The sequence below is a fragment of the Lonchura striata genome, chromosome 19 (genome assembly GCF_046129695.1).
Source record: "Lonchura striata isolate bLonStr1 chromosome 19, bLonStr1.mat, whole genome shotgun sequence".
Classification (NCBI taxonomy): domain Eukaryota; kingdom Metazoa; phylum Chordata; class Aves; order Passeriformes; family Estrildidae; genus Lonchura; species Lonchura striata.
The window spans coordinates 11207550-11225634 of record NC_134621.1 but is presented as its reverse complement, the minus strand read 5'-3'; the positions used below and the strand labels follow the sequence as shown (position 1 = coordinate 11225634).

Sequence of the window (18085 nt, the reverse complement as noted above, 5' to 3'; positions counted from 1 at the left end):
GGCACTGGCCTAGAAATTAGCCCGGGCGATACCGGGGAGGGGCCGGGAAGATGCCGGGAGCCCCGGGGAGCGGCGGGATCAGGGCCGGGCACACCCCGCGGACCGCGGGTGGGTGCCCGTGCCCACCCCACAGCGGCGATGCTCGGGGCTCGGGGTCCCACAGCGGAGCCACAGGGCCGGGCACAGGCACAGGACGCCCTGGCCGGGCAGCGGGAGGGCCGAGCCCCCTTCTCCCACGGCAGATTCCCGGAGCCGCGGGCTCGGGGTGGCCCACGGTGGGAAGCGGCGCTCAGGAAACTCCTCGGTCAAAAACAACAGCGGAACAAGCGCCGTGCCCGGCCTTTCCCGCACACTGGGATGAGCTCTCCTGCCTGGCACAGCGCGGAGAGGGGAACAGAGACCCGCACAGCCGCGGCTCCGCTGTGCAGGGCCCAGCCACCCTCTGTGTCCCCGCCCCGGCACAGGGACCAGCAGGACGGATGGGAACCACCAGGGACTCTGCTGAGAAAACATCTGCCGGCCCCTGCTCCGAGCCCCGGCCCGGGGGAGGGACCAGAGCGGCTGCACACCCCGGCCGAGAGGAAACATGCCACCAGCCCAGCCCAGGCATTTCCCGGCCCTGCTAGTGGGTGTTGAGGAATCTGCAGGTAGCAGAGGCTGTGGGATCACATCCTGCCATGGCTCTACTTCCCTGCATCCTACAGGATGTTTCAGCTTAGAACGGGAAGCAAGGCATAGATTGGGGTGCTGGGGACCCTCAGAGCAAAGGGAGGGTCTTGGGATGCAGGAATGGGGTTGGGAAGGTGGGAGTGGACACAGATCTCGTGGAAGAGCCACTCGTGCCCTGACACTGACATGCACAAGTATAGAAACAGCTGTAGAAACCAGCAGAGATTTATTATCAGAACAAGACTCCCAACCATCTAAAGGCCACCAAGTGTCCCAGCACGGCCAGGGCATCGGGCCCAGGCTGTGAGAAGAAGGGAGGAGGGAGGGGAGGGCCCGAGGCCGGCGCCAGCCCCGCTCCCTGCCCGCAGGACGCTCACTCGGCGGCCAGCTGCCGCTGCCGCTGCAGCAGCGATTCCAGCAGGCTGGCTCTCTGCACGGCCGCCTGCACGGAGCACAGGGCACAGCGAGCTCGCAGTGCCCGCCCAGCCGCAGCCAGGGCAGGGCCAGGAGCCCTCACTCACCTCGTACTGCCTCCGCAGGCTGCTCATGCTCTCCTCCTTCCTCAGCACCGCCGCCTTCACCCTGGACATGGACATGAGGGGCTGAGCACCCCAGAATCAAACACGGGGCTGGGCCCTGCCCCAGGGGGGGAGCTCAGCCCTTCTCCCCAGCCACAGCTGGGCTCCAGGTGCCATCACACACTGGCAGCAGCTTTATTCCAATGGGGGGTGCTGTGTAGTGTCAACTGATTTGTCTACAGGAAGAAAGGTACATTAGCTTCCTAAGGTTTAATTATCATAGCATTCTGGGGATGTCCCAGCTGCCCTCAGCTTCTGTGGCTGTGCCCTGACCCTGGGCCCTGCCCCTCTGGAGAAGATCACATGGCTGCAGTCACAGGTATCATGTGTGAGCCACAGAGAGCCCCCAGGAGGTGACAGTGATCCTGGCCAGGGCTCCTGCCAGGGAGGAACGCAGACAGAGCTGTGCTCCACTGGCCTCTCCTGGCACTCATGTCATCCATGCAGGCAGAGGAGCAGCCCTGGGGATACGATGGCACAGAGCAGGCCAGCAGTGACAAGGGACAGAGGATTCAGGGTGGCTGAGCAGCAGTCAGTTCAGACAAGACTCCTCTGCCTGGTTTGCCTGGACAGGGCTGGAAGCCATTCCCAAGGATGCAGCGCTGAGCTCCTGCACCCTGCCTAGGCTCCTCACCTCCTGTGAACCTCCTCCAGCTCCTGGTCCTTCTCCCGCACCAGCCTGTCCAGCTCCAGGTGCTGCCGGGCCCTCAGCTCCGTCATCTCTGCCTTCAGCCGCGCGTTCTCCTCCTCCATCCCCACCAGCCTGTCTGCAAACTCCTGCCACATCACCTCAGTCAGGTCTCCGTGCCCCTGGGACAGCCGGTCCCACACACCCAGGCATGGGCCAGGCTCACCTTCCGGATCTCCTCCAGCTCCTGCTCCTTGTGCTTCAGCAGGCCCTGCAGCCGGATGCTGTCCCCCTCCAGCTCGGCCAGCCGCCCCTTCAGCTCATTGCAGCGCTCCTGCAGCTTCCGCTCCGACCGCTCCAGCTCCTGCAGCTCCACCTCGTACTTGTCTCGGATCCTCTTGATCCTGTGGGCAGGAAGGACAGGCTGCCTGGCTCATCCCACTGCAGTCTGGCTCACCCCAGCCCCACTCCTGCTGCAGGAGGGGTCAGGGCACAGCAGCAAGGGCAGCGCTGCCCCACAAGAGATCCGGGGCTGTTTCCTCGGGTGAGAGGTGAACTTTGTCCCTGTGAGCTGCTCCTTCCTGCACTAACACTGCTCCAGTGCTCACTGGAGAGATGTCCAGGGGACAGGGAAAACAGGCCAGCCTCTGGAGCTCTGGAAGACCTCCCTCCTCCCTTTCCTCCTCACCTGTTCTCTGCTGCCCTCTCACACTCCTCCTTGGCCAAGGATGTGTCGGCCTCCAGGCGCTGGATCACCAGCTCGATCTCTTTGTCCCTCTCCTTCCTCATCTCCTCCCGCAGCTCCCGCTCCCGAGAGAGCAGCCAGGCTTCCTGGAATGGAGACAGCAAACATGGCCTCAAATTCCTCTTAGAGCCCATGGGTGGCACCTTTGGAAGACAGCTATTACCTCCTTCTTCACGTAGTTGGCCTCCCAGGCCTGCTTCTCCAGCTCCAGCTGATCCTTCAGCACCTTCAGTTCTGCCTGTGAGGAGAAGGGAAAACAACAGCTCAGTTCTGGGACCCTCCTGTGCTGGCTGGGGGCAGCTGCCCCTGTGGGGTCCAAGGCTTGGTGGTGCCAGCACCCAAAGGGCTGGAGGTGAGGGGAAATCAGACCTGGTGCCGCCTCTCTTGCTCCTCCTTCTCCTTGGCATACTCGTCCCGCAGTGCCTGGGTGAGGGCTGAGCTGTTGGCCTCCAGCTGCCGCCGCAGCTCCTCTGCCTCTGCTCGCTGCCTGCACAGACACAGCTCCCAGCATCCACACCAGCCTCTCTTCCCACAGAAATCTGGCCCAGGGAGCCCAGCCCCACAGCTCCGGGCTGCCCCCAGCCCCAGGCCCCCAGCCTGCCCACCTGGCTGCTTGCTGGCTCAGCCGCTCCTTCTCCTCGGCCACCTCGGCATAGAGCCGGCGCCGCTGCAGCTCCAGCGCCTGCTCCTCCTGCTCCAGCTGCTGCTCACACCTGTGGGGTACAGACACTCCAGGGATGTGCCTTCAAGCACTCGGCTCTTCTCCACACTGCCCTTTGCCATGCCAGAGGATGCTCCCAGCTCAGCAGCATCGCCCACCTGAGGCCGGTGGAGAGATAGGGGCTGCTCCCCATGGAGCTGCAAATACCGGGATCCCAGCAGCAGACTGGTGCTGGACAGCACCCCAGATCTGGAGCCCCAAGGCAGCGCCGAGCCCGGGGTGACGCACCTCTGCCGGGCCCGCTCCCGCTCCCGCTGGCTCTGCTCCTCCTTCTCCCGCTCCAGCAGCCCCCGCAGCTCCTGCGCCTGCCGCCCGTAGTGCAGCGCCGCCCGCTCGTCCGACCGCAGCAGCTCGGCCTCGTGCAGCAGCTTCAGCTGCCGGATGTCCTCGCGGTGCTTGGCCATGAGCTTCTGGATCTCCGGCTCCAGCCCTGGGACAGCGGGAAGGACGGGCACGGCTCGGCCTGGAACCCACCCGGTGCCCTCGGCCGGCTCAAAGGGGGGATGAGCACAGAGGGGTTTCTTTTGCCCTTTGGCATCTGCTCCACCAGAAACAGGGAGCAAACACTGCCCACAGCAAGGAGCTCTTCCTAATCTCTCCTGGACCACCTTGGCATTGCCCTGGCTCCAGCTGCTGCTGAGAAACCTGCCCGTACCTTTCACCGTGATTTCTTTGATCTTTTTGGTTTTCTCCTCAATCCACTTCTCCCGACGGATTTTCTCAGTTGCGCTCATGAGTTCCTTCAGTTTCTTAATCTCCTGTTTGGAAGCAAATGGGAAAACCTCAGAAAAGCTGGGAGAGAAAAGCCCTGGGAGCCAGGCTGTTGGGAAGGAAGCTGTGTAGCTGCACATGGATACATGCACAGCCCTGGCTAGGTGTGTTCTTCCAGCCCAGAGAAGTGGCCACACACTCTCCCAGTGCCTTCTCCATCCCCTTGGGAAAGTGCTCACTGCCAAGACATGAGAGCACCGATGGAGAGGGAAGGGGAACTGGGGGCTGCCAAGGGTCTCTGCATGCAGGGCAGCCCATCTGTCCCTGTGTGATGGTGCTTTCCTCTCCAGCCTTCTCTCTCCCTGCCATGGTAAACCCTCTGGCAGGGGGTGGAGCAGGGCCAGAGCAGGTCAGGGCACGAGAGCAGAGGGCAAGGCACAAAAGAGCAAAGACCACATTTACCTCACAAAAGGGGCCCAAAGTGCGCCAGACCTGGGGAGAGAGAAAGGAGGGGATGGAGAGAGAAGGGGAATGGTGGGCAAGAGGAAAATCCACACAGGTGTGTCTGTGGAAGCCACAGGCAGGGCAGGAGTCCATGGGGGCAAAGGGAGACAGTACAAGGGATGAGGACAGGGACAAGCTGGAGGACTGGTCAGGAACCTGTGTGCTTGGACCCTGCTCCAGAGACCAAGAGACCCCCATGGTCTGGCCAGGCATGAGCTCAGCTCCAAGGCCAAGGACAAGCAGGGACTGGGACAGCAGAGCTTGGATGAGCCCAGTGGTGCTGCCCTCCTGCCAGGCCTGGCACAGGGCAAGCTGAGCTGTCCCCATCGGCAGGACAAGCAAATTCCTCCATGGTATTTGGTTTGTGCCAGCACTGCACCCTGGGCACCCTCAGCCTGGGAGAGCTCTGCCTTCAGTAGCACCATGGAATCACAGAATGGTTTGGGTTGGAAGGGACCTTAAAGTTCATCCAGTTCCACCCCCTGCCATGGGCAGGGACACCTTCCACTATCCCAGGTTGCTCCAAGCCCCATCCAACCTGGCCTTGGACACTTCCAAGGATGGGGCAGCCACAGCTTCCCTGGGCAACCTGTGCCAGGTGTGTGGGAAGGGTCTCTCCAAGCAGAGCCTGGGAGCTTACACTGTCCCTTGGTCAGTGCCATGCTCCTGGCCCTGGGCAGCAAAGGACAGGAGCCTTTTGAGGAGCCAGGACAAAGCTCTGTGGTGACAGGGACTTTCTGTGCACAGGGAAGGGCTCCTGGGAGTGTCCAGGTCCCACCAAGGTGGCAGAGACTGCACTGCTCCAGGCAGAGGCCCCATTTGAGCAAAATCAGCAAGCACGTGCCCCACCCCATCTTCCCTGTCCCCTCACCAGCTCGTGCTGCTCCTGCATCTGGGTGATCTTCTGGCCATACTTGTGGTCCACTTGCTTCAGCTCTGCCACCACGGCCTCACACTTCTCACTCAGCACCTTCTTGTCATCGAGGAGCTGGGCAGAGCAAGGAGCTGGGATCAGGCAGGTGGAGGCACTTCAGCCTCTCCCTTCAGGAGTTGGGATGAGGGATTACCTGGTCAATGAAGGCCAGGTGCCTCTGGATAGCTGCCTCATACTGCTCCCTCTGCAGCCTGAGCTGCTGGCCAAGCTCCTGCTCAGTCTGTTTGATGTGTCGGTCAGTCAGTTCCCGCTGCTGAGTCTGTGGGGTCAAACAGCCACGACATGGAAATCACCATCAGGCCAGGAAAACGAGGGACAGAGCTAAAGCAAAGTCCTGGTGCTCACATCTCCCACCCCTGTCAGCAGGAACACCCAGCCCCCAGGACAGAGGAGAAGGGAGCTCAGCCCAGGTCCCAGCTAGATGATCTTTAAGGTCCCCTCCAACCCACACAATTCCACGATTCTGTAAAATCAAGGGATAGTCCTGATCATGTGCTTCATAGTCCCAAGTACCACGTGTAAGGCTGACACACCAGAGCAGTCTGCAGCAGGCTGATGGCTCTCTTCTTCTCCTCCACTTCCAGCTTCAGCCTCATCATGGAGTTTGTCACCTCTGTAGCAACCGCTGACACCTGCTCCACGTGAGCCAGCTCCTCTTCCAAAAGGAAGCTCTGCCACAGCAGAAAAAACATGATGAAAAGGAGATGGAACTACCTGGAATGAGGGCAGGGAGATGGGGGACGATTCCCACCTGGAATGGATTCCCACACCACAGATGGACTCACCTCCCGCTGCGTGGCTGAGGCAGCTGACCTGGGCCTCTCCTGCTCCGACTTCTCCATCTCATCCAGGAAACTGATGATGCTTTGGAGCTTGGCCTCCGAGAGCAGAGCCCCGTCCTCTGGGACCCCTGGAGAGTGGTTCAGCTTCCCAAACCTCTCCAAGTTATCAGCAGTCAGGGAGTTGGAGCTGGGCTCCTGCTGGGAATTCACCATGGTGAATAAGCACCCAGGGAAAGGCTCAGGAGAAGAGGTGCTGGCTTGTCTCCATCACTGCAGCCCAGTAACCAGCCTGATCCTCTGGGCTAAACCCTGTCCACCAGCCTTTGCATGGGCTGCTGCTCCTTGCAAACATCCAAGCCCTCAATGCACCAAACAATTCCTCTACCACCTCCACACTCCTCCATCTCCTCCTCCACACTCCTCCATCGCGCACTCCAAGCCCCTCCACCACCTTCCCTGGCAGTGCCCAGCTGTTTCTCACCAGGCAGCCATCACTGTGCAAGGATGGACACAGCAGTCTCATTCCCCATCTCACCCTGTCCATCCAGGCATATCTGTCCTTCTTGAGGAGCTTGGGCGGGGGCAGCAGCTCCGGCTCCTCCTCCAGCAGCCGGAGCGTGTCCAGCAGCTCGTTGAGCGTGACCTTGGATGGAGCCCTGCTGCCAGCAGCCACTGCTGTCTCCAGGTCCTCGTTACCAGTCTCCCTGGAGCTCACATCCTAAGGGAGATGAGAGAATGAGAGAGTTTTCTGGGTCTCCCCAGAAGCCAGGAAAGGCTCTGATGTCGCCCTGGCAGAGCAGCTGCTGCCAAGGCCTCCAGGAGGCACAGCCAGACCCACCTGCAGTTTGTCCTCTGCCCCGGGGTCCTGCAAGGGGACAGAGCCAAGAACTCCCAGGCTGCTTCCTTCCAGCTCCGAGGCTGCCGAGGGGGAATTGGCCTCTACAGGAACCAGACTGCTCTCAGGCGCTCGCCCCAGCCCCTGGGAAGCAGCTCCTCAGAGCAAACCCCTCACTCCCAAAGCTCTGGGGACACGCCACAGGGACTCACCGGTGTTGTTGGCTTTGGTGAGGCTGCCGGCTGGACTGGCATTCCTGGCTGAGGCAGGTTTGGCACCAGGCTTCTTCTTGGGCACCCTCCTGCTCTCCTTCACCAGCACCTGCTCTTCTGCCGAGCGCTTCGTCTCCAAGGCCTTTTGGGCCCTTTTCTGCTGCAGCTCCTGCAGGGACAGAGGAGCCATCGATGTCCTGAAGCTTTGGAAAGGCACAAGCCTGTGTTTGCAAGGCTGTGGCAGTGTTTTTGCATCCTCCAGCTGCTCACTGATGTGTCTCGTCCAATGTTTCCAATTAGGGCAAAGAAAATTTGGGGTTTAAAACATCCCCAGCTTTACTGCCAATTCCTGCAGCCTCTGCCAACCCCATCTGCACCACCAGCTGCAAGAGCAGGGTGACAATGACGTGTTGCTTCCTGCCAAGGGACATGGAGTGGTACTCGGCCCACTCCAGTAGGACCCTGCTCCTGAAGAGGGTTCCATTCCCAGAGCACACACATCCTTGGCCATTCCACAGAGCTTGGAGTCTCCCTATCTCAACGTGGTCACCATTTTCCTGAGAACTACAAAGAAACCAGCACTGTCTTCACAAGCTCAGAATGAGCTGCCAAGGCTTGGCAGGAGCACAGCAGGAAACTGCTCCATGGCACCTCCATCTCCAGAGGGAGCACTCAATTTCCAAGGCTGGCTCTGACCCTGCCCCATGCCAAGACTCTGGAGATGCAGAGAGGCCTCTCGCTGCCTTGCAGGATGCTGCCAACAAATGGTGTCACACAGGCCTGGCCCTGGCCCTACCTGGATGGCAGCGTGCCGGGCCAGGCGCGCCTTCTCCTCTCGGATCTTCCGTCGCTCCTCGTCCTTCCTCTCCTGCAAATCCAGGATATTCCCCTCCTCCATCCGCTGCTGCCTTTCCTTCCAGAGAGGAGGGTCAAAAATGTTACTGAGAGCTCTACAGCACCCAGCACTGAACAGTGTGAGGGGCACCCACACCTGGGCACCCCATATCCAGGCTTTCCATCCTCTCCTCTGTGCAGGTGAGGAGCTCTCAGCACAGCTCCACTTTGGAGCAGCTCATTTTCTTCAGATTCTCAATGCAATTTTTATTATTATTATTACTATTATTATTATTATTATTATATCATCATCTGGGTCTGCAACCACCAAGGAGACAAGGCTTAAAAATAGACTCACACGCAAAAGCAACAGAGCTTTTCATTACTGGGATAAATAATTGAACACAAGGAAACACAAATAGCTGCGAAACCTCGTCACTCTAACAAGCCATCTTATCAGGGATTCATTAGGATGAGCCGACATGGGGCATCCCTTCTCTGGCCACCAGTGTGGCAGTTCAGGGAGACTTGTGCTGCTACTGCCAGGGTCTGACTGTGCACGGGCAGGGGGCTGGGGGAACTGGAGCCGTGTGGTGCTGAGCCTTTGGGCCTCAGCTCCTGCTGGAACCCAGCCAGGCTAATCCCTGGACACAGCCAGCACAGCTCAGGGAACTGGACCCCCTCCAGTTCTCTGGACCATGCAGGGGCTGGTTGGATGTGAAGCCAGAGCCCCCTCAACTCTCACAACCTAGGTCTGGGGACTAAAGGGACCCCAGCTGGGTGGCCAGTGGGACATGGGTGTCGGGTGGTCTGGGCTACAGAGCAGGGGACAGGACCAACCTCTCTCTTGGCAGCCATCAGGCGCCCCAGAGCTGCGGCCGCTGTCCTGTGCCGCTGCGAGTGCCGCCGGTACCAGCGCTGGATGGTGACAGCGGCCTGGTTCACCTGCTGGATGAACCTGTGGGGACAGGGAGGGAGGGTCAGCACAGCCCCAGGAGCAGCAGATGGCTTCCCCACAGCACCAAGACCTGCAGGGACACTAAAAGTGGCCTTTCCCCAGTGTGAGATTTACAGAAGAACAACCTCCCCTGGAGCTCCTCACACCTCCTGGCACTGTCCTTCTGCTCCTTCCCTCACCTCTCGGCCTCCTCCTCGGTCACCTCTGTCCTCCGGGGAACGCTGCTGCTGCTGCTGTTGTTGTTGTGGGTCATGATGTTGTTGCTGGAGAAATTCTTCTGAGACTTCACAAGGCTGCTGCTGCCTTCCCCGTCCTCGTTTGAGGCCGCTTTGACAACATTGCTGGGACAGAAGATGAAGCCACTCAGCCCTGTCCTGCACCACACACGACCCCGGGGCCAGTCCAGCTGCAGAGCCAGGACACCCCCACACTCACTTGAGGGAACTGGGAGCCTGGTTGGAGCTCTTGGGAGCAGGGCCCTTCTCAGCAGTGGAGTAGTTGTTGTGCACCATGGTGGTGACGCAGTTGCCCATTGCGCCCTTGTTGCTCCTTGTGTGGGGAGACCAGGAGTGTCAGAAACAGCTTTCCCCCTCCAGGTGTTTTCTCCATGCAGTTGCACCCACTCTCCCTGTCAGGACCCTCTGTCCTACCTGTTGTTGGCAGTGAAGTTGGCAGCCAGGAGCACTGTGGCTTCCTTCCTCCTCATGCCTGTGGGCGGCTCGAGGCTGTGGGAGCCAGAGGGGCCTGGGAACACTCGGGGCTGGTCATCCTGCCATGGAGTCAGCAGGGATAAGGACACCAAACCCACCTCCTCAAACTCCACCAGGAACACAGAGCCGCCCACTGCCAGAGCCTGCCATCCTCACCAAGATATTCCACGTGGTTTTCTTTTCAGGGGAGGTTTTGCTCAGAGCTGCCAGTTTCTTCCTTCCTACTGGATTGCCCTCAAAGAAGGCCAGGAAGTCTGTCTGCTCCGAGCTTCATCCAGACCCAGGGAAGGCAGAGAGGAGAGAACAGAGGTTCTGGAATAACTCACAGCCACAGAACAGATTCTGACTACATAGGGCACTTGGAAACTTCAGTGTGACAGAGGAGAAAGAGGCTGGAGAATTGTTACATGGCCACAAAATCCACCAATGATTCATTTTTACACAGAGCTTTGGGTTCCAGGGTGGTGTGGGGTGATAGGGACAGGCACAGACCAATGGGAAAATGGAGAATCCCAACTCAGAGGGCACTGGGAACAGAGAACTTTGTCTCCTCACACAGCCCAGGTATGGCCTGGAGAGTCCATGAGGGCTGTTGGAATCCAATGGTCTTTTGTCACCGCCACAGAAATATACTCCATTTCCCCAAATAGAAATTCTTCCCTGTGATGGTGAAGAGGCCTTGGCACAGGTTGCCCACAGAATCTGGGCAATACTCTGACAGAGAAGTGTCCCAGGCCAGACTGGATGGGGCTTGGAGCAACCTGGTCTCATGCAAAGTGATCCTGCATGGGACTTTAAGGCTGGGCTGTTGTGTGATCCTATGGAACCCTAAACAAGGGACCTCCTCTTCAAAAAAATAATCCAAGTGCCAGACCTTGGCTTTTCAGGGCCAGGTTTAACTCCTGAAGTGCATGACAGAGCTCAGGGTATTTTGGAAAGGCTCCTGTTCCCCCCGGGACCAGGGAGGCTGGACACACGGGTGGGGTGTCCCCCAGTGCACCCACAGGACAGATGGACACACGGAGCTGTACCTGTGTGAGCTGTTCACCCGCTGGTTCACCTGGGTGGTGCTGTTGGACCTGCGCAGGTTGTTCATGGCCCGGGATCCCGCATCTTCCTGTGGAGAGCAGGGATAAATCCAGCAGCCCCGTTCAGGAGGAGCACAGGCAGGCTCCCCCACCCTCTCAGCCAGTGGGACACGGAGTTCCCACTACGCCAGGGCTGCCAAGTTCTCCTTGAGGCAGTGGGCAATGACACCTCGCTCGAGCGCTGCTGAGCCAGCAGGAACACGTTCCTTAGCACAAGCTCCCGGGAACAAGGGCGTGGGAATGCTGCCAAGGGATTACTCAGCACGCAGCACAGGCTGTCTGCTGCTGGATCCTGACTGAGCCCAGCAAGCACCTGGGGCTTGCTGCCTCTGTGGAACCCCCACTCAGGAGCCCCCGGTGCGGTGGGAACAGGGGGTGCCATGAGGGGCAGGCTGGGCCTGACCGCCCAGCAGGAGACACCAGGAAATCGGGAGTTTCCAGATGGAAACTGGTGCAGGGAGGTGAAGGGCGAGGAAGGGAAAAGAGGGAATCCTGATGCCTGCTCTTCTGCACCCAGCAGAGCCACGAGCAGCGATCACCAAGGGCGCTGCCAGAACAAAGCTGGGCTGGTGCTGGGGGAACCACGGCGAGAGGGACGGGGCCGTGCCTGGAGCCATCCCACATAGCAGGCATAGCACAGGGGCTCACCGAGGCAAGAGGGACAGGGCTGTGCCTGGAGCCATCCCACACGGCAGGCACAGGACAGGGAAGGACAGGGGCTCACCGGGGCGTTCCGCTTGGCTTTGCCGTCGGCAGCCACGGACACGGAGCGCGCCATGAGCTTGGCAGGAGAGGCGCTGCCGGGGCGCCGCGACACCGGCGCCGGGAGCCCCGTCAGGATCAGGTCTGCCGCGTCGGGGCTCTGGACAGAGCAGCAGCTCCGCGTGCTCTTCATGCTGGAGCAGCAGGAAGGAGCCCTGAAAGCACAGTAGGGAGAGGGAAGGCATGGAGCAGCCAGCCTGGAACCAGGCGCTCCGCAAACACTGTCTCTCAGAGCTGGAACTGCTGCCCAACAGCACAAAACACCTTCCTCCGAATTCCCACATAGGAAACAACCCAAGCACAGCCCTGGAGAGGCTCCAGGAGAGCTCCTCACTGCTTTCACCCAACCCTACGGCTGTCCATGTGCTGCTGTCACATTTCTGGGCCAGGATTCCAGCAGAGGACTAAGGGGAGGGAAAAGCCCTGCTCCCTATCCCAGGCTGCTTCACTGGACACAGCCCATGGCTGCCACAGGATCACACAGACCCAGAACGGCTCCATCTGTGCAGGCTGGAGGTTCAGCTCACCCCACATCCCACATGGAGCTGGGATGCTGAAGAACCACCTGAGCAGCTCCCAAGGGATGCTCCCCCTGCCAAGAGTTCCTTCAGAAGGGTCTGTGCCCTCTCAGGGGTCACAGGAAGAGCTGGGCCCCCCTCCCAGCTCAGGGCAGCACATTCCCACCTTTTCCCCTCTGCATCCTCCCAGCCCCAGTGCTGATCCAGGAAAAGACCAGATTACTTTATCTCTAAATTTATTACCCATACCGTCCCTAAACACTCTCCCCTGGCAGCCCTGGCTTCCCCTCTCAGGACTCTACCACAGCCCTTGGCAATGCCGCGGGCTCCCCAGCCTGAGGAAACAAACGGCTCTCATGGAAACCGCTGGGCTCACGGCAGGAAAACAGGCTCAGGAGCCCAGGCCAGCACAGCCCCCCGAGCCCCCAGCCCCCCAAACACCTGAAGTTCGGACTCCCCAGCTCTGAAGCCCCAGGCCCCCATAGCCCCAAGCCCCCCAGCATCCTTCTGACCCAGGGGCAAGCCCTGGCCTGAAACTCCCAAATCCCTGAGCCCCTCAGGATCACCCAGGTCCCACACCTTCCTCTAAGCTCCCAAAACCCAGTCCCCTCAAATTCCCGCACTCCCGAGGCGCAGGACCCCAGCCACAGCTCCAAGCCCAAGCTCCCAGTTCCTAGATGCCCCCAGGACCTCCCAGGACACCCATCCCCAGGTCCCGAGTCCCCCAAGTCCCAGACCCCCACCAAGAGCCACAGGGCACCCAACCCCAGCCCTCCATGGCCCCCGAGCCCCCCCTGACCCCAGCCCATATCCCCAGGCCCTCATGACCCAGACCCCTCCAGGACCCCCAGCTCGCAATCCCCGCAGAGCCCCAGCCCAGACCCCAAACACTCCAAGCCCCGCCAGACCCCAACCCCTCATGATCTCGGTAATGGGCCCCACGCACCCACAGGCGGGTGAGACCCCCGCGGCCCGGGGGTGATGCCGAGAGCGGGGCCCGGGCCCGGGCCCTGTCCCCGCGGCCCTGGAACCCCCTGCGCCCCCCGGACCCCCTCAGCCGCCATTAAACGCCCCCATCCCCTCACCTCCGGCCACAGCCATTGGGCGGGGCTGCCGGCCAGCGGCCAATGGGAACGGAGGAGGGGCGGGCCAAGAGACGCGATTGGCCGAGGCGGAGGAAAGGGGTGGGATTGAGGAGGGATGAAGAAGGAATGCGTGGGTCGCGGCGGGGGCGGGGCTTAGCAGGAGCCAACCAATGGGACGAGAGTGTTGAGATGGGAGCGGCTTTAGGGCGGGAAAAGAGGCGGGGCTTGACCCACGTGGGCGGGGCCTTCACGGGTTTTTGGGGGGGAAAATGGGGATTTTGGGGGAAAATGGGGATTTTGGTGACCTGAGAAGGGGACTGGGGCTACTGGGGAGCCATGAGTGAGGGGAGCCGTGAGGAAGATGGGGGCGTCATAGCTCTATGGGGGGGTGGGTTGAGGAGGGGGTACTATGGGGCGGGGGTGCACATGGGATTATTTGGGGCCATGGGAAAGAGTGGAGCTATTAGGGGGTTCTGGGGCAGGGGCCGAGCTGTGAGGAAGAGGAGGAACCATGGGGCTACTAGAGGGGCTGTAGCATGGAGGAGAGCAGTGCAGCAGGGGGAAAGCTGTGGGGCTGTTGGGAGGCCATGGGGCTATAGGAAAATGTGGGGCTGCGGGCCAGGAGGTGCCATGGGCCAGCAGTCGCCATGGGCCAGGCTCTGTCAGCGGCGCAGAAGAAGTCACACGTTCCCAGACCCGAGTGGGGGTTTATTGGTGGGTCCCGACCCCATGGGGATGGTGTCTGCTCCCACCCCACCCCCACAGAGCCCAGCCTGCAGCTGGGGGCCACCCAAGAGCACCCATGGCCATGCTGGGGTCCCAAAGCACCCCCAGCGCAGTCCCAGCGCGTCCCACGCCCCTGTCCAGCTCAGAGGAGCGAGGGGCCGTGCTCCTCTGCCTGCCCTGGAACACCACGGACTGCAAGAGGGACATTGTCACCTGCTGGAAGCCCTGGCCCTTGTGGCCATTTCAGACCGTATCCCCCGAGGCACCAGGACAGCGCAGGCCCCGCAGGGAGGGGGGCAGAGCCCCCGCAGCCCCCGGGGCCCGACAGCAGCTACATGTTGAGGAAGGGGAAGGCTGATGGCTGCAGGGTGCCCTCCGTGTCCGTGTCTCTGTCCTGGGATGGCGTCCGTGGCTCGGCTGGCGGCGAGTGCGGCCGGAGCACCGCGCCAGGTCGGGCTACCAGCTCCATGCCGGCGAACAGCGACAGGCCGGGGGCCGCCGTGTCCCCTGCCAGCCTGCTCCCCCCGTGCTGCTCGCAGGGACAGGCTGGCACCGCGGCCCTGGGCTGCCCGGGGGGCTCCGACGCCACCCCCGGCTCCTCGGCGGGGGCTGCGGGCGCCGGGGCCGGGCTCAGGGGGGTCAGGAAGCTCTCGCTGGCCACGGCCGGGATGTCCATGAGCAGGTCCGTGGCCGAGCCCGCCGAGGGGGCCGAGGGCGGCCGTGGGGCCTTCGGGGAGGGCTGGGCCCGGCACAGGGCCTCGAACTGCCGCAGCATCTGGGACAGGGGGTGGGCACAGTGAGAGCGGCATCGGCAAAGGGGCTTGGCCCTGGTAGCTTTGCCCAGGCACAGGGAGCGTCCCCAGGGTCCCCTCCCAGGGCTCAGAGGGAGCATCACCCCGCCCTGGGGAAGGCAGCCAAACCACCCCTCTGGCACAAACAGAGAGCCATTCCCAAGGACTGTGTGTTCCCAAGGGCTGGCAAACCTGCGCCTTGTGTCCCCCAAGGGACTGCGCTCAGGCATGTCCCCAGAGTCACCTTTGTCGCTCGGTTGGCCACAGGCCCAGGGCTGCCTTGGCTGAGGTGCTGCAGGCGCTGCTGGGTCACGGCAAAGATCTGCTCTGGGGAGAGCAGGTCGGAGCAGCCGAGGGCAGAGATGGCACACATGGACCTCTGTGGGAAAGGGGAGCTGAGCCTGGCAGGCCCCCAAACGCCCCCCAGCCCTCCCAGGGGAGCCCCTGTGCTCACCATGCGGACGCTGTCACTGGGATCCTCCAGAGCCCGGCCCAGCAGCTCCAGCACCACCTCACAGTTGAGGAGCCCACACCTGCACAGGGGTGGGGGTCACAGTCACCTGCAGCGCCTTCCCATCCCCAAAGTCCAGGCTCAGGCAGCCAGGGAAAGGCTCAGGTTGCCCCAGAAGCCCTCAGAGCCCCAGGAAGCATCCCTCTCTGACACTTACTCCTTGAGGAAGTGCTGAGCTTCCTCCCTGGTGAGGAAGACCCTGGCCCCACGCATCAGTCCCGACACCAGGCTCAGCTCCCTCCGGCAGTCACCCGGGCTGTCAGCGTCCACCCTGCTGGACACAGCCCATGGGGACAGGAGCCACCTGCTTACTGCTCCTGGGGTCCCTCCCTGCACAGCCCCTGGCAGACAGGGACCCCCACCCTGAGCAGCTCTGCCCACCTGCAGCCGGCAGGACAAACGCCCCGGGCGGAACCCAGCCAGCAGTGCTGGGACACTCTGGATCCATGGTGTGGCAAATGAGGGCGGCACACCCGGGACAGTCCCAGGGCAGGGGAGCCCCTGGGCCCCTCTCACCTGTCGGCGCTGTGGCTCAGCTCTCGGCTGGCCCCGGAGCTGCCAGATTTGCTGCCCGAGTCCGAGGTGCGGCTCCGCTCGTGGCCCTGCGAGGATTCCCGGGAGCTGTGCCCGCTGTCTGCCTCCTCCCAGCCTCCCCCGGCCAGCCCCGGCTGGTGGCTCACTGCAGGGACAGCGCTGCTGAGCTGAGGTCCCCACAGCCCCCAGGACGGCTGGGGACCCCCCAGACTCCCCCGGCTGCTCCGGCAGGACCCACCTCGGGACGCGCGCGGCGCGGGAGGAGTCGGGGGCGACACGGCCGGGCTGCTGGCAGGGGACGGAGCTCGGACGGGCTCGTAGGTGTCCTCGGGGAGGTCCCCACGGAAACGCCGGGGCCCCCCCGGCGCCGGGAGCACGGCCTGGGCCACGGCCTCGGCCGCCCGCTGGAGGCTGCTCAGCAGGGCCTCTCCTGTGGACGCTGCGAGAGGCTGGGATGTTGGGAGAACCCCAAGGGATCACCCCAACACCGAGCTCCAGGCTGGGAAAGGGGGGTGAGGGAACTCTGGGAGGTCAGAGCACGAGGCACAGAGTGACCCCATGGCCCTGCCCCAGCTCCCAGCAGGAAAAGACCCGGTGAGGGTCCAGCCAGGACTCACCGGAGCTGCTCTTGTCACTGCTGAAGCCAAATCCCTGCATGGAGCCACAGGGGCTGGGGCTGGAGCCCATCCCTGGGGAGGCACAGGGAATGTCAGGAGGGGCAGAGGCACTCAGGGTTCCCATTTCCTGCTGTGTCCCTGCCCCCCTGGCGAGGGTCTGGCCCGGGGGGGCTGTGCTCACCGGCGGGGGCCGGGGGCCGGGCGGGCAGTGCCAGGGGCTGCGGCAGCGGCGCATCCGAGAACAGAATGCTGGCCAGGTCCTGTGGGATTGAGAGACACAGAGACAGAGAGGAGTGGTGGCAGTGCTGGGAACCCCAGAGTCCCCAGAGCAAGGGGCTGGAGGCTGCCCTGTCCCCCCAGCACCCACCTGTGCGGCCGCCCGCACCTTCTGGTTCAAGCTGTTGCCGTGGAGAGGGTCTGGGGGTCCGGAGAACACTGCAGACACACAGAGGGGAGGGTGGGGGACACTCCCAGGCGGGGTAGGACCCTGCTCCTGGCACAGACCCGGCAGCAGGGGGTCTTCAGCCCCCCCTGGGGCTGTTGCTGCTCTGCCGTGTCCCCCCAGCCATTACCCGCAGCCTCCCGGATGAAGCTGGCGTTCCTCTTCAGCTGCAGGACAAACTGGGGGGAGCCCTGAGAGCAGGTGTGCAGCAAGATCTTCAGCACCTGGCTCGGGGGACAAGGACAAGTCACAGCTGACCTCCCTGGGGCAGGGGGGCTCCATCCCATCACCCCCCAGTGCTCCCAGCACGGACCCACCTTCAACTTGACGTGGCAGGAGCTGCTCTGCAGCCGTGTGAGGAGATGCTCCAGCAGGCACTGGCTGCTCCCGGGGGACTCGTGGGAGATCTCTAGGGACGGGTTAGGGATCCAGCCGGGCCCGGAGGGCAGCAGCAGCCCCCGAGTGACAGGAATTCGGCCCCTCTACAGGGTCCCAGCCAGGGCCCACAGTCCCACGGCTGCCCCCAACCGGCCCCGCAGGCCTCCAAAGCCCACCAGGGCCTGGAGCAGCCCCGGGGAGCTCCCCCTGTCCCGGGATCCCCTCCCTGTCCCGGGATCCCCTCCCTGTCCCGGGAATCCCCCTGCCCCGTGCCCCCGGCTCCCTGAAGGATACTGGCGATCTCCTCGAATAGGTACCCAGGGCACGGGGTGTCGTCGTCGGCCGTGCCCCGCAGCAACACCGGCAGCTGGAGGAGGAGGGGGCGCCGTGAGAGGGGCGGACCCGCCCCGGCCCCCGGTGCTGGGGACTGGACCGAGGCTCCGGGGCAGGCCCGGCCCGGCCGGGGCTGTGCGAGGCCGCTGCAGAAGCGAGTGGAGGGGGGGGGGGGGGGGGTGTGTGTGTGTGTGCAGCGATGACGTCGCCGGTAAGCAGTGACGTCAGGCCCCGGCAGTCCCCCCCCCACCCCCCAAAAGCCCCGGTCCGTACCCGGCTCAGGAAACTCAGCCGGTCCCGCAGCGGCACCGCCATGACACTGCCGGCACCGGCCCTGCCCGGTCCCTCGGCGGCGTCAGGGAACCGCCCCCCGGAAGTTGTTTTTCACCAATGAGAGCGCGAAGCTCTGCTGCTCAACCAATCATCGGAGAGAGAAGGCGGGACTCTAGGCGGAAGCGCCCCATGAAGTTGACGCCTGA

The 18085-nt window shown here is 62.7% G+C and overlaps 2 protein-coding genes across 2 annotated transcripts; both read right to left on the bottom strand.

Annotated features, from left to right (window-relative positions):
- Positions 1–876: 876 nt before the first annotated feature.
- On the bottom strand, positions 877–13288 carry CEP131 (centrosomal protein 131). Its single transcript, XM_031506383.2, is given in 26 exon segments — positions 877–1111; positions 1191–1251; positions 1882–2093; positions 2096–2279; positions 2564–2706; positions 2784–2858; positions 2990–3107; positions 3226–3333; positions 3570–3771; positions 3997–4099; positions 5428–5544; positions 5624–5749; positions 6024–6161; positions 6276–6467; positions 6808–6990; positions 7111–7211; positions 7320–7488; positions 8116–8232; positions 8994–9111; positions 9291–9452; positions 9547–9660; positions 9762–9880; positions 9978–10089; positions 10853–10938; positions 11634–11826; positions 13275–13288. Coding segments are annotated over 25 exon segments (3300 nt in total). The 5' UTR covers positions 11805–11826; positions 13275–13288; the 3' UTR covers positions 877–1042.
- Positions 13289–13961: 673 nt separating this feature from the next.
- TEPSIN (TEPSIN adaptor related protein complex 4 accessory protein) lies at positions 13962–17945 on the bottom strand. The gene is made up of 13 exons (XM_021534194.3): positions 17880–17945; positions 17568–17640; positions 17213–17304; positions 17026–17119; positions 16821–16888; positions 16635–16713; positions 16454–16525; positions 16075–16275; positions 15819–15981; positions 15460–15576; positions 15246–15324; positions 15036–15170; positions 13962–14775 (listed from the first exon to the last, which is right to left on the bottom strand). Exons 1-13 carry the CDS (start codon positions 17919–17921, stop codon positions 14332–14334), a joined length of 1659 nt encoding a protein of 552 aa, XP_021389869.2. The 5' UTR covers positions 17922–17945; the 3' UTR covers positions 13962–14331.
- Between the last annotated feature and the right edge of the window lie 140 nt (positions 17946–18085).